At 36.5% G+C, this 14781-nt stretch overlaps 1 protein-coding gene and 1 pseudogene across 1 annotated transcript in view; one reads left to right on the top strand and one right to left on the bottom strand.

Moving 5' to 3' along the window:
- Window positions 1-14781, top strand: part of WDR70 (WD repeat domain 70) — a 292600-nt gene that overhangs the window by 111589 nt on the left and 166230 nt on the right. Inside the window, exon 9 of the mRNA XM_008692622.2 lies at window positions 6001-6077. Coding sequence (XP_008690844.1) covers window positions 6001-6077 — 77 coding nt within the window. The remainder of the gene's footprint in view (window positions 1-6000; window positions 6078-14781) is intronic.
- Window positions 14246-14371, bottom strand: LOC121102786 (annotated as a pseudogene).

The raw sequence follows: 14781 nt of genomic DNA, 5'->3' as shown, positions 1-14781 counted from the left end.
TAAATTATCTGAGTATTTTTAGAATTTCATTTTTATTTACCCATCAGATTTTAGTTATGTCTCTTTGCATAGTTTTTTAAGTGGTAGCTTTAGGGAACTATAAAAATATATTTTAAATTTTATATAATCTTCTTAGAATTCATATTTTACCATTTCAAGTATAAAATAGAAATTGTGCAACCACATAGGCTCTTCCTCCAATCCTGATATAGTTGTTACACTTACATACGTTGAAAGTCCCATCAGGCAATGATAATAATTTTTATTTTCAACAAGTTGAAGGTGAATAATATTTACTCAGATATTTACCCTTTCTTTTGGTGTCTCTTTATTGCTTAAATTCCGGGTTTCTCTTTGTTATCCTTTCCTTTTCACTTGACTTTCTTTTTTAATTTTTAATTTTGAGATAGAATATATATAACCATAAAATTCACCCATTTAACGTGTATGATCAGTGGTTCTCTTTGTTATCATTTCTCTTTCACTTGAAGAACTTCTTTTAGACTGTCTTTTAAAATTTTTAATTTGAGATAGACTACCATAAAATTCACCCATTTAACGTGTATGTTCAGTGGCTTTTAGTATATTCAGTGGTTTTTAGTATATTCATGGAGTGTGCAGCTATCACCACAATCAATTTTAGAACATTTTTATCCTCCCCAAAAGAAATAAAAAGTGGTGATAGTAAAAAGATCAGTGGTTGCCAGGAGGTAAGGGGGCAGAGAGTGGTGATTAGGCAGAACACAGAGGATTTTTAAGACAAACTAGTCTGTATGATATTATAATGATGGATGCATGTCATTATAAATTGTTCATATCCATAAAATGTACAATATCAAGAGTGAACCCAAATGTCAGCTATGGAATTTGGACAATAATGATGTGTCAGTGTAGGTTCATCTGTTGTAACAAATGTACCACTTTAGTGGGGGATATTGATAATAGGAAGAAGCTATGCATGTGGGGGCAAGGGATATATGGTGAATCTCTGTGTCTTCCTGTCAATATTGCTGTGAGCCTCAAACTGTCTTAAAAAGTAGTCTATTAAAAACAAAATACTCCCTGTCCCTTAGCCATCATCCTCAACTCTACCACCCCTATAGCACTATGCAACCACTGATCTGCTTCTGTCTCTATAGATTTGCCTATTCTGGATATTTCATGTAAATGGAATAATATAATATGTGGACCTTTCACTTAGCATTGTGTTTTTAAAATTCATATAGCATGTATCAATATTTAATTTCTGTTCATGGCAAAAATAATATTCTATTGTATGGATGTACCACATTTATCTCTTCTTCAGTTGATGGACATTTGTGCTGTTTCCACTTTTTTTTTTAAGATTTTATTTATTTATTTGACAGAGAGAGAGAGACAGCCAGCGAGAGAGGGAACACAAGCAGGGAGAGTGGGAGAGGAAGAAGCAGGCTCCCAGTGGGGCAGGGAGCCCAATGCGGGGCTCGATCACAGAACCCTGGGATCACGCCCTGGGCCGAAGGCAGACGCCTAACGACTGAGCCACCCAGGTTCTCCTAATATTCCCCAACTTTTGAAATAAGTTGCAGCCATCATGCTCCTTTACTCCTAAATTCTTCAGTGTGGTTTTCCTAATAACATATTTTTTTACATAATCATGAATTTAACCTTGATAAAATACTATTGTCTAATCTGTAGTCCACAGTTGTCTCAACAATCTCTTTTATGATTATAGTTATGGTTATAACTATAACCAGCTTAGTAGTCATACCTTTTTTTTTTAAAGATTTTATTTATTTATTTATTTGAAAAAAAGGGAGAGTGAGAGAGCAAGCATGAGGGTGGGGGTGGGGCAGAGAGAGGGAGAAGCAGGCTCTCTGCTGAGCAGGGAGCCTGACGTGGGGCTTGATCCCAGGACCCTGAGATTATGCCCTGAGCCAAAGGCAGATGCTTAACCATCTGAGCCACCCAGGCACCCCTGCCTTTTTGTTTCTCAATTGGTAATAGTTCCTCTGCCTTTTTTTTAAAAAAAAAAGAATCTGATATATTTGAAGACTATAAGCCATTCATTTTATAAATGTGTACAAGTTATAAATATGTAGCAACAGATACAGGATTTGATTTTGCCCATTTTTCCTCATCATTAGAGTTTGGGTATGCATTTCTAAAAGTGTCACAGAAATGCTGTTGTGTCCTTCTTACATCCTCATATCAGGAAGTACATGATACCAGCACATCCCAGTATTGGCGGTGTTAATTTGATCACTTGCTTAATTAAGGTAGTGTAATACCAGATTTCTTCCCTGCTATTTTCTCTTTGTACTTACTAAGTAATTTGCAGGGAGATTTTGAGAGTAGGGAAATACCCTGCCTGTTCATTATCAAGCTTTTCTCCAGTAGTTTTAACATCCATTGATGATTCTTGTGTGAATCAATTATTACTGTGATGATTACAAAATGGTGATTTTTCTAACTCCATCATTCATTTTGTATTTCTTATAATATTGCAAGGAGGAGCTTTCTCTTATTCATTTATTCATATATACCAGGAGTTCCTAGTTTAGTCAGTCATTTATAATCCATTACTTTCATTGCTTATTTTGATGCCCTAATTGTCCCAGTAGAAGCCCGTCAACCTGTCCTTTATTCTTTAACATATCCCCATCATTTTTGCACTTTCTTATTTTTTGGCACAACCAAATGTTCCATGTTCATCTTGTATGAACAAGAGTCAAACATTTCTTCAAGGAGCCCTATTTCCTTTTAGTGGAGAATGCAATTTAGAAACCAGCATCTCTGTGCTATGGTTGCTGGGGTGTCATTGCTTCCAGCCAATCTCAGTATACGAAGCTTGAGAATAACTTACACACATGCATATACACCTATATCTATATCTACCTATTAGAAATCGTGAGTTCATATTGATATCCCTGTTTCAGTCAAATTCCATAGGGTTCATTCTAGTTTTTCTTTCCACTTTTGTAACTCCCTTTTCCAACAGGGAGAAATTCGGCTCCCACTGTCCTCAAAAGTATTTCTTCATTTGCTTAATTCTTCATTGTAATGAAAGCTGTTTCAGAATTCTTAATGCATACCACTGCAAAAAAGAAACAAATGTATTAACTAGAATTCAGTATTTATAATTCTTTTGGTCTTTAGCCTGAGAGTATATATTAGTTTCCTAAGACTACTGTAATAAATTACCACATACTTGGTAACTTAAAACAACAGAAATTCTTGCACAGTTCTGGAGGCCAGAAGACTTGGAATCAAGGTATTAGCACAGCCATGCTCCCTCCAGTGGCTCTAGGGGAATCCTTCCTTGCCTTTTCTAGCTTCTGGTGACTCCAGGTGTTCCCTGGCTTGTGGCCACATAGTCCAGTCTCTCTGCCTCATTTTCACAGAGCTTTCTCTTCTTTGTGTCTTCTCTTCTGACTCTCTAAGGTCACATTCATAGCTTCTAGAGGTTAGGACATGAGTAGATCTTTTGGGGGGGCCACCATTTAATCTAATACAGAGTATATGGTTACTTGGGTTATTATCTTCTATTTATTATTTCAGTGTATTTGTTGTTCATTTGAAATACAAGAGGGTTCATTGGTTTCTGCTTATATGGAATTTTAGGTTCCTCTCAGCCGTATTCGTTTGTTTTTGAATATGCAAAACTTCGACAGTTTTAGAAGTCTAATAACAAGTTAATAAAGAATTAAAAATTGTGACATTAATTATGTAATTAAGGAAATGGACAGATATTCGGGTGGAAAACAACAGAATGGGCCATATATACTTAGTTATAAGGCCAGGTCATATTATTTGAATAAGTGCTATATAAACTGAGATTGAAGGAATGAGAAGTCAGTCATGTAAAAGTGGAAAAAAAAGAGCTTTCCCACAAGTGAAAAAGCACGTGAGAAGGTCTTGATGCGGGGAAAGAGCTGGGTGTATTAGAGGAAATGAAAGAAGGCCAGCAGATTAGTGCCTGTTGGGGAAGAGGGAACACAAAATAAGTGCAGTTGTAAAGAAAGCAAGAGCCAGAACGTGTGAGTTGTTGTGGACTATGTAAAGAGGCTGGAGAGCAAGTGGGGGACAATATAAGCTTTGGCATTTTTTTTTTAAAGATTTTATTTATTTATTTGACAGACAGCCAGTGAGAGAGGGAACACAAGCAGGGGGAGTGGGAGAGGAAGAAGTAGGCTCCCAGCAGAGGAGCCCGATGTGGGGCTCGATCCCAGGACTCCGGGATCACGCCCTGAGCCAAAGGCAGACGCTTAACGACTGAGCCAGCCAGGCGCCCCAAGCATTGGCATTTTTAGTTTAGAATTTTTAGAAATTGGCATTTTAGAAGAAACACTTCTATGTGTTTGTGTACAAATATATGTATATATAAATATATATATTTAAAGATTTATTTATTTATTAGAGAGAGTGCAAGCACTGGGCATGGGTGGGGGCAGATGGAGAGGGAGAAAGAATCCTAAGCAGACTCCACTGAGTCTTGATCTCACCACCCCAAGTTCATGATCTGAGCCAAAACCAAGAGTTGGACACTTAACCAACTGCACTACCCAAGCTTCCTAGAAGGATATTTTTAAAAGACTGTATCGATTGCCAGGTGGAACACATGAGGCAAGAATGAAAGTGGAGAGGCAAGTGGCAGACCTGTTACAGTATATAATAACTGACATGGAGGAATGAGGTAATGTTGACCTCTCTAAGAATGGTGAAGTGAATAAGGAGAAAAGTGGATAGATTTAAGATGTATTTTGGGTTGAGCTGACAGGACTAGCTAGGGGATTGAATTTGGGTGGAGAGAGGTTTTAGGTTTATGGTTGTTGGAGTATTTAAGGATAACCTCCAAGTTTGTAGTTTTAGCAACTGTGGAAGAAACTGACTGCAAATGAAGTGGACATTAAGAATCAAGATTTCCTTGTTGGCCTGCTATTATGTTTGAAATGCCTATGCAGATACAAGTGTCAAGTTGATAGTTAAATATGCAGTCTTAAGCTCAGGAGAGAAAATGGACTCTCAAACCCCCATCTAGTCCCATTACTTCAGTTCATGCTTCTCTACTGTACATCTCTGGACCCCTTTTGTACCCTATCAACATAAGCAGATTGTCAGGAGTTGGCCAGATCTGTTTGAGGTATTGTGGGCCATTTGGACTGTGTATGGTCTTCAGGTTTATATGTGGGTACTCCAGTTCCAATTCATTCCTTCCAGAGAGCTACAGTTATTTTCCTTTTAAGTCATTTAAATATGCACATTTTGCTCCTTATAGCATAGCTTTATTTGGGATCTTTACAGAACAAGAGATTTTGCCATTATTAAGTATTAGGCTCTTTTCTGCCCCATCTGAACATACTGTATAAGATCACTCTAGCCAGCTTTGCACCTAAAAGGGAAGTGTGTGTGTATATTCATGTTTGATATGTACTCTGTGGTTGATTTGGTTTGTATGTCAGTTCGTCTGCCAACATTACACATTACAGTATTTTTATATTATGCTCTATAATTAGTAGGGCTAATCTTCTTGAATCATTTAAAAGATATTTCTCCTTCTCTCTCATATTTATTCTTATAGATGTAGAATCAAGATCACTGACACATTTTTAAGTGTGGATTTTTTTCCTTAACCTCTTGTTCTTGCCTTGATTATTTGTATATACTTTCTATTCTTCTTTTCCATTGAGGAGTCTTTAAAGAAGGGCCTCTTTCTTATTATGGTTTTTCCATTTGTTTCCTAAAGAGAGGCTGTCAGTTTCCTTTCTATTTCCTTCCTTATTAAGCACCTGTTCTGTATAAGTGCTGTGTTAATTTCTGGGCAGGGGAGTTATACAGTGAATTAAACAAAGTGAAATAAAGCATATTATGAAATAAAATTGGAAAAGTATAGTATGTTTGTGTGCTCTTGGGAGGACTAAAAAGTTACTTTTAAGTATGATATGTCAGTTTCTGGTCATTTTATTTATTTTTTAAGAATCTTTCTAAAATATCTTTTTTCCTATATTTTTATTTTTTAAGGGTCATACAGCAATGCTTCATACTGGTTCATGGCATCCCAAAATAAAGGGAGAATTTATGACTTGCTCAAATGATGCGTGAGTACTGTTGATAATTCATCTAATACATTCATATCTTTCGGTATTTAACATTTGTGTTGTAACAAACTTGCCAATGAAGTAGGAGGTAGAGTATTGGGAATCCTGATGTTTACATATTCATGGTCTTTACTTTGTTTTACCTGATAGTATAAGGTTTGTTTAAATAAATATGGAAACTATGAAAAAGAGAGTTGGTATAAATTCTAGTACAGTTTATTAGGGAGCTCAGTGGGTCAGACTGATGCTATTAAGTGGACTCAAATGACTTCGAAGTTGTCACTAATAATTTGTTACTTTTTATAGTAAAGATTGATTTCTGTCTGAGTCTAATACCTAATACAAGTTTAAGTGATTGCTTTTTGGAAATAATAACTGAAAAAATTGTTTAAATGGTTATTAAGATTCTTTTGCATTATATCTGTTGGCCTAGGACTCAAGAACATTACAGGAAATATTTGAGCAGTTTTTTCCTCTATTGTTATATTGTAATGATTAATTTTTAGTATTCAGAGTGGTTCATAAGAATGCACTATTTGTAGTTTTATAAATTACAGTGGAAAACCTTATAAATTAAAAAATACAGATGGTGTTATTTAGGTGAAACACTATATTTTAGAATAAAAAAATTGTTGTTTTTAGGTTATTTTGTCTCATCTTTTTACTTTCTGATATTTATAATTCACCTCATTTACCTTCAAAATTCCTGTTCACATTCTTGGATAGTTTATGTTTTCTGGAGTTGATCTTTAGGATAACAGACAAAAGATAAATTTCACTTCCATAGCACAATTTAAAAATTAATTTGATCTAAAGGAAACTAAAATATGGGAACCTATACATAATATGACTGGAATAGGAGAATATAATTTGATTAAAATTTCCGGTAAATAGAACTATTTCTTTTTTATCTTTGTCTTACTATCTTTCCAAAACTTAAATTATGTAAGTTTAAAGTGACATTCCTTACTTCAGCAAATCAAGTATCTGATTTCTTCAAGAATTAAACTTAGCAGGTAATCTAAATTAATAGTATCCCATGATCAAGTAAGGTTTATTCTAGGAATGCAAGGATATTTTACAATTAGGAAATTTTTCCATCAAGAAATTTTCAATATAATTAATGAATTATATAAATAAGTGAAAAGTTACAAATCACATGATGTTGTTATATTATGTGATAACATTGACATTTGATAAAATTTAGTAGTCTTTCCCAATAGAAGTTCTGAGTAAAATAGGAATAAGAAGAAATTAACAAAACCTGTTAAAAATTAATTACCAAAATTTAAAGTAATTATTATATTACATATTGGAGTATTAGAGCTATTTGCATTTAAATAAAAAGACAAGAAAAAAAAAAGACAAAGATGCCCACAACTATTTACAGCCTTTATGCAGTGTAGATTTAGAGACTTTATACAGCGTAGTAAAATAAGAAAATAAATAAATTGATAGAAGTATTGGAAGAAAACAACTATTAAAGAAGAGAGGAGCCAGGCTATTGTGGTTAAAAACTTCGGCTGAAGAAAGCAATTGGAAAAACAAAAAAACAAACTCTTGTTCTCCAAACTACTAAGGATCATGCTAAATGGTGGGCTCTCATAGTTGCTAACACAGTGACTTTATGACCTCTATAGAAGCTTATCCCAAATTGATTTCCAGGATATGTAAATTAGTAGTTTAAAGAAAATAAGTCAAATAAGTTTGAGAAACTTTGAATGTTATATTCCCAGGCCAGTGATCCACAATAAACATTTAAGTGGTGTGTATAGGGTTTAAAGAAACCTGTTTAACTTTGTTAATCCTCTGAACAATAGTTTGGATAAAGTTCTAACGCATGACATAATTTTACTGGGTATAAAATATAGTTTATCCCATTCTTTGAAAGAGCAAGTTTTCAGTTCCCTGCCCAGTCACTGATGTATTACTATATTGTACCTTTGAAAGTGTGCTCCAGTTTCTTTTTACACTGTACAAATTGGGCTTTCTGGAGCACCTGGGTGGCTCAGTCGTTAAGCATCTGCCTTTGGCTCAGGGCGTGATCCTGGTGGTCTGGGATTGAGCCCCACATCAGGCTCCTCTGCTGGGAGCCTACTTCTTCCTCTCCCACTCCCCCTGCTTGTGTTCCCTCTCTCGCTGGCTGTCTCTCTCTCTGTCAAATAAATAAATAAAATCTTTAAAAAAAACAAAAACAAAAACAAATTGGGCTTTCTTTGTCCATACTTTTATATGAAGATCGGTGGGCTTTAATCATAGACCCCAATTATACATATTCTTTACCACCTTTTATTATTTGATTATTTATTTATAGATTTATTTATTTTAGAGAGAGAGTGTGTGTGCATACACAGGGGGAGCAGAGAGAGTGGGAGAGAGAATCTCAAACAGACTCTGCACTGAGCATGGAGCCTGATGGCGGGGCTCGATCTCACTGATTTCACCACCCTGAGATTGAGACCTGAGCTGAAATCAAGAGTTGGATGCTCATCTGACGGAGCCACTCAGGTGCCCCTCTTTACCACCGTTTAGAAATATCTACCATTGGGGCGCCTGGGTGGCGCAGTCGTTAAGCGTCTGCCTTCGGCTTAGGGCGTGATCCCGGCATTACGGGATCGAGCCCCACATCAGGCTTCTCTGCTATGAGCCTGCTTCTTCCTCTCCCACTCCCCCTGCTTGTGTTCCCTCTCTCGCTGGCTGTCTCTATTTCTGTCAAATAAATAAATAAATAAATAAATCTTTAAAAAAATATATATCTACCATTAATAAATTCAGATGCTTTGTAGTTAGAGTGACTTTCTCTTGGCCTTTGACTTTAAGGGTAGTAATTAGTAATGGGCTAAGCTATGGGACATGAACCCAGACACATAGTTTGGTCAACAAATACAGTGTGCTCACTGTGTGCCAGGTACTCTTGGATACGATCTAAGCCTCTGCCTTCATGATGCTTACATTTTAGTGGAGGTGAGTGCTTGGAGACAGACAAGGTACAGATGCACTAATAAATTAATACAGTTTTATGTAGTAATAAGTGTTGAGAATAAAATAAAGTAAAGCAAAAGGGTAGAGAAAGAGAGTAGAAGGTCTGTTGTATGTAGAGTAGTCAGAGAAAGCCTCTGCAGAGGTGACCTTTTAGTTGAGAATTACACCATACATGGGAGGCAGCCCCAGCTGCCTTCTAGGCCAAAATGGCAGCATAATTCAAGACTTTAAGAAGGGAATGTATTAGAGCACATTGGAGGAACAAAAAGTCTGGTTTTGTTGACATTTTGTACGTTGATAGAAAAGGTAAGAATGACAGGAAATGAATTTGGAGAGGAAGGCAGGGACTAGATCATATAAGGTATTATAGTCTATGGTATAAAGGGTTAATATTTTAATGTAATTATAAGGCCAGCCAATAAAGAGTCCTAAGTCTGCCCTATAGTATTATTGAAAATCAAAATCATAGGAATGCTCACTTTACAGGGTATTAAAATTTTCCAATGACTTTGACATACTAAAGGCCATGAATGAACATCCTACTTAATGGGGAGAAACTAAGAACTTTCCCTGTAAGGTCAGGAACAAGACAACTTTTATTTATCTCACCACTTTTGTTCAACACAGTACTGGAAGTCTAGCCATACCAATCAAACAAACAAACAAAAAGTAAAAGGCATCCACATTGGTAAAGAAGAAGTAAAACTTTCACTATTTGTAGATGACATAATACTATATATCTAGAAAAGCCTAAAGGCTCCACCAAAAAAGTAGCAGAACTGATAAATGAATTCAGTAGGTCACAGGATACAAAATCAATGTATAGAAATCTGTTGCATTTCTATATACTAATAATGAAGCAACAGAACAAGAAATTAAGAAAGCAATCCTATTTACAATTACACCAAAAATAATAAAATACCTAGGAATAAACTTAGCCAAAAAGGTGAAAGCCCTATAGTCTTTCTTTTTTTTAAAGATTTTATTTTTAAGTAATCTCTTTACCCAGTGTAGGGCTTGAACTCACAACCCCAAGATCAAGAGTTACACGCTCCACCGACTGAGGCAGGCAGGTGCCCTGCCCTGTATTCTTTAAAACTATAAAACATTAGTGAAAGAAATGGAAGATGACACAAACAAATGGAAAGACATTCCATGCTCATGGGCTGGAAAAACAAATATTATTAAAATGTCGAGACTACCTGGAGCAGTCTACACATTTAATGCAATCTCCATCAAAATACTAACAGCATTTTTCACAGAACTGTAACAAATAACTCTAAAATTTATATAGAACCACAAAAGACCCTGAATAGCCAAAGCAGTCTGGAAAAAGAAAAGCAAAGCTGGAGGTATCACAATTCCAGACTTCAGTTTATATTATAAAGCTGCAGTCATCAAAGCAGTATGGCTCTGGCACAAAAATAGACACATAGATCAATGGAACAGAATAGAAAACCCAGAAATAAAACCATGATTATATGGTCAATTGATCTTTGACAAAGCAAGAAAGAATATCCAATAAGAAAAAGATAGTCTCTTTATCAACTGGTGCTGGGAAAATTGGACAACCACATACAAAAGAATGAAACTGGGTTACTTTCTTACACCATACACAAAAGTAAATTAAAAATGGATTAAAGACTTATATGTGAGACCTAAAACCATAAAAATCCTAGAAGAGAGCACAGGCAGAAATGTCTCTGGTATTGGCTCTAGCAACGTTTTTCTAGGTGTGTCTGCTGAGGCAAGGGAAATAAAAGCAAAAATAAATTATTGGAACTACATCAAAATACAAAGCTTCTGCACAGCTTTGGAAACAATCAACAAAACTAAAGGCTACCTACTGAATGGAAGAAGATATTTGCAAATGACTTACCCAATAAAGCGTTAGTATCCAAAACATATAAAGAACTTATACAACACAATTAATCCAATTTAAAAACAGGCAGAAGACATGAACAGACATTTCTCCAAAGAAGACATCCAGATAGCCAACAGACACATGAAAGATGCTCGACATCACTTATCATCAGAGAAATGCAAATCAAAACCACACTGTAGGGTGCCTGGGTGGCTCAGTTAGTTGAACATCTGACTCTTGGTTTTGGCGCAGGTCATGATCTCAGGGTCATGAAATCAAGCCCTGCATCAGGCTCTGTGCGCAGAGCGGAGTTGGCTTGAGATTCTCTCTGTCCCTCTGCCTCTCCTCCTCTCCCTCCTCACATGTGTGCACGTTCTCTCTCTCTCTCTCTCAATAAATAAAATCTTAAAAAAAAAAACAGAAAAAAATCACACTGAAATGCTACTTTACACCTGTCAGATGACTAGAATCAACAACACAAGGAACAGGTGTTGGGGAGGGTGTGGAGGAAAAGGAACCCTTGTGCACTCTTGATAGGAATGCAAACTGGTGCAGTCACTGTGCAAAACAGTAGGAGGTTCCTCAAAAAGTTAAAAATAGAACTGTCCAATCCAGTAATTGCACTACTGAGTATTTATCTCCAAAACACAAAAACACTAATTCAGTGTCACCTATGTTTATGGCAACATTGTATTTATAATAGCCAAATTATGGGAGCAGTCCAAGTGTCAATTGATAGATGAATGGATAAAGAAGAGGTGGGGTGTGTGTGTGTGTGTGTGTGTGTGTGTATATCAAATACCATGTGATTTCACTCATGTGGAATTTAAGAAACAATACAAATGAGCAAAGGCAAAAAAAAAGAAAGCGAGAGAGACAACCCAGAAAGAGACTTTTAGCTATAGAAAACAAACTGATGATTACCAGAGGGGAGGTGGGTGGGGGGATGGGTGAAAAAGATGGTAAGCATTAAGGAGTGTGTCCGTCATGGTGAGCACCAGGTGATGTATGGAATTGTTGTATCACCATGTTACACACCTGAAACTAATATAACACTGTATGTTAACTATACTGGAATTAAAATTTTGGAAATTATAAAAAAAGAAAAAAATTTCCAGCGAGAGAATGTTATGGTAATAGCTAATAATAGCTAACACTCATTGTGCCAGCACCATGCAATACACTTTATATGTGCTAAGCACTTTGTCTTACATTCTCCTCATAGCAGTAGAGAAGGTGGTAAAGTTACTACATGTTTCAAATGAAGAAACTGGTTATGACTTTCCTAGGGACACATGATTCTAAGTGGTTGAGCCAGGTTGTGAATCCACTGAGTCAGATACTTTGTGAGTGGTTGTCACAAAGGTTATGGTGATTGATTTACGGGTTCATTCACACGATAGAAATCCCTTTTATGTAAAGGAAGGGCACAAGAACTCACCTCATTAACAACACTCGCAGTATTCTCCATTATTGGAAGGAGAAATTCCTTTCACTTGGAAGTCTCCAATAGTGCACCCTAGTGATGATGCTACCATGTTTTATCTGGCTGTGATGAAGATGATGAGAGGTCCTTTACCCTCTTTTACCTGCCTCCCCCAACCCCACCCCTCAGGGCAACCCTACTTGATTTTTGAGATCTAGAACCACTCTGGCTGTGCTGGGAGAGTGGCCTAACATAGCCAGAGGCAGACTATATTTAGGTCTAAGGGTGTTTCCTCTGTCTCTCTTACCAACTTGGAAGTTGGTGTTGGGCTCCACTCCCCACCCTGTTCCTAAGCAAAAACTAAACAAGGAAAACAGTGTACTGGGTTAAATACCTTTTATTTTAATATATTTTTTCTTGAAGTATGTAACTTGGTATGGATTTGGTATGTAACTTTGTTAAATAGATTGGTATGGATTTGGTATGTAACTGTTAAATTTCATTCTATTTCTATTATAGATGTTGAACTTTAATGCTTTTGTGGAATATTTGATGTAATCTTGCTTTTATCCTTCTGACCCATTCATATAGAGAATTACATGAATATATTTCAGAATGTTAAATCATTCTTGCTTTTTTATAGTAAATCCTACTTGATCACTTTGTATTTTGGGTCGGTGGGGGGGAAAGGGCAGGGGGAGGGGGAAAAGAGAGAATCTCAAGCGGGTTCCCAGCCCAGAGCCCCACGTGTGGCTTGGTCTCACAACCCTGAGATCGTGACCTGAGCCAAAATCAAGAGTCATACGCTTAACTGAATGAGCCACCCAGGTGCCCCAATCACTTTGTATTTTTTTTTTTTTTAAGATTTTATTTATTTAGTTGACAGAGATAGAGACAGCCAGCGAGAGAGGGAACACAAGCAGGGGGAGTGGGAGAGGAAGAAGCAGGCTCATAGCAGAGGAGCCTGATGTGGAGCTCGATCCCGTAACGCCGGGATCACGCCCTGAGCCGAAGGCAGACGCTTAACTGCTATGCCACCCAGGCGCCCCTCACTTTGTATTTTTAAAAAATATATTGCTCTATTTACAAAACTTATATTTTATTTAGGATTTTAATTTTATATTGACAAGTAAATGGGGACTTTTTGTTGTTGTTGTATTGTTTTTTCTTAGGTTTTGGAACCAAGATTATACTGGTTTCCTAAAATAAGGCAGCTTTCCCTCTTTTTTTATTACTTGGTATCCATGTCCAAGTTCATGAACATGGCTGTAAACAAAAAATCTCATGGAACACCAAGGTCATCCGACAAGTTGAATTACAGTCCACACCCAGCGTTCTAATATAGAAGTTATTTTATAAGACTTATTTTATTTTGGGGGCGCCTGGGTGGCTCAGTTGTTAAGCGTCTGCCTTTGGCTCAGGGCGTGATCCCAGTGTTCTGAGATCGAGCCCTGCATCAGGCTCCTCCACTGGGAGCCTGCTTCTTCCTCTCCCACTCCCCCTGCTTGTGTTTCCTCTCTCGCTGGCTGTCTCTCTCTATCAAATAAATAAATAAAATCTTAAAAAAAAAAGACTTATTTTCTTTTTGACTACAATTTCTCAGATTTTTTTCTGAAAAAATATATTTAATAAATATAGAAGAAATATTAGAAGTAAGCAGGAGCAGTTTAGGAGAAAATGCTTTGATAAAAAATTTCAGGAAAATATCCGTGATATTATGTTAAGTGTATTAATATTGTGCGTGGACTGAGTTCTCCTTTGAAGGAAAAATATGTGGACCTGGACATGTGAACATAGGAGGTGGGAAGAGAGTTAAAAGAGTGTAAGAATGTGATCTAGAAGCCCACAAATATAATTTGATATAGGTCAGTTTGAATAAAATGTACTTAGAAGTCTTTTTCTGTAAAACTAACAATGTGCCTTTAACTGAAATACAAATATTCATTGGGAAAAGTTTTCAATTAGCAATAATCGCGCCTCGGATAAACGTCATTGGCTACGATACTGCTACTGCGCAAAGCTGAAATACAAATATTTATAAACAATTACTGGCTATCTACTCTGGTGGGACAGGGGTAATGTATATATTATTTTTTTTCAGAGAAATGTAAGAATTGATTTATTTAATGATTGGTTACTTCATAATATTAAGGAATTAATTGGGGGATATGATACTGGTATTATAATTGGCTTTTTATTTTATTTTAATTTTTTAAAAGATTTTATTTATTTATTAGAGAGAGTGAGCGAGAGAGAGCACAAACCGGGGGGAGAGGCTAAGGGAGAGGGAGAAGCTGACTCCCCACTGAGTGGGGAGCCTGATGTGGGGCTCAGTCCTAGGACCCTGGAATAATGACCTGAGCCAAAGTCAGATGCTTAATTGACTGAGCCACCCAGGCACCCCTGTAGTTGACGTTTTAAAAATAAGTCTT

This window comes from Ursus maritimus, unplaced genomic scaffold, assembly GCF_017311325.1.
Source record: "Ursus maritimus isolate PB19 unplaced genomic scaffold, ASM1731132v1 scaffold_15, whole genome shotgun sequence".
NCBI lineage: Eukaryota > Metazoa > Chordata > Mammalia > Carnivora > Ursidae > Ursus > Ursus maritimus.
This window is presented reverse-complemented; position numbering and strand designations above follow the sequence as displayed.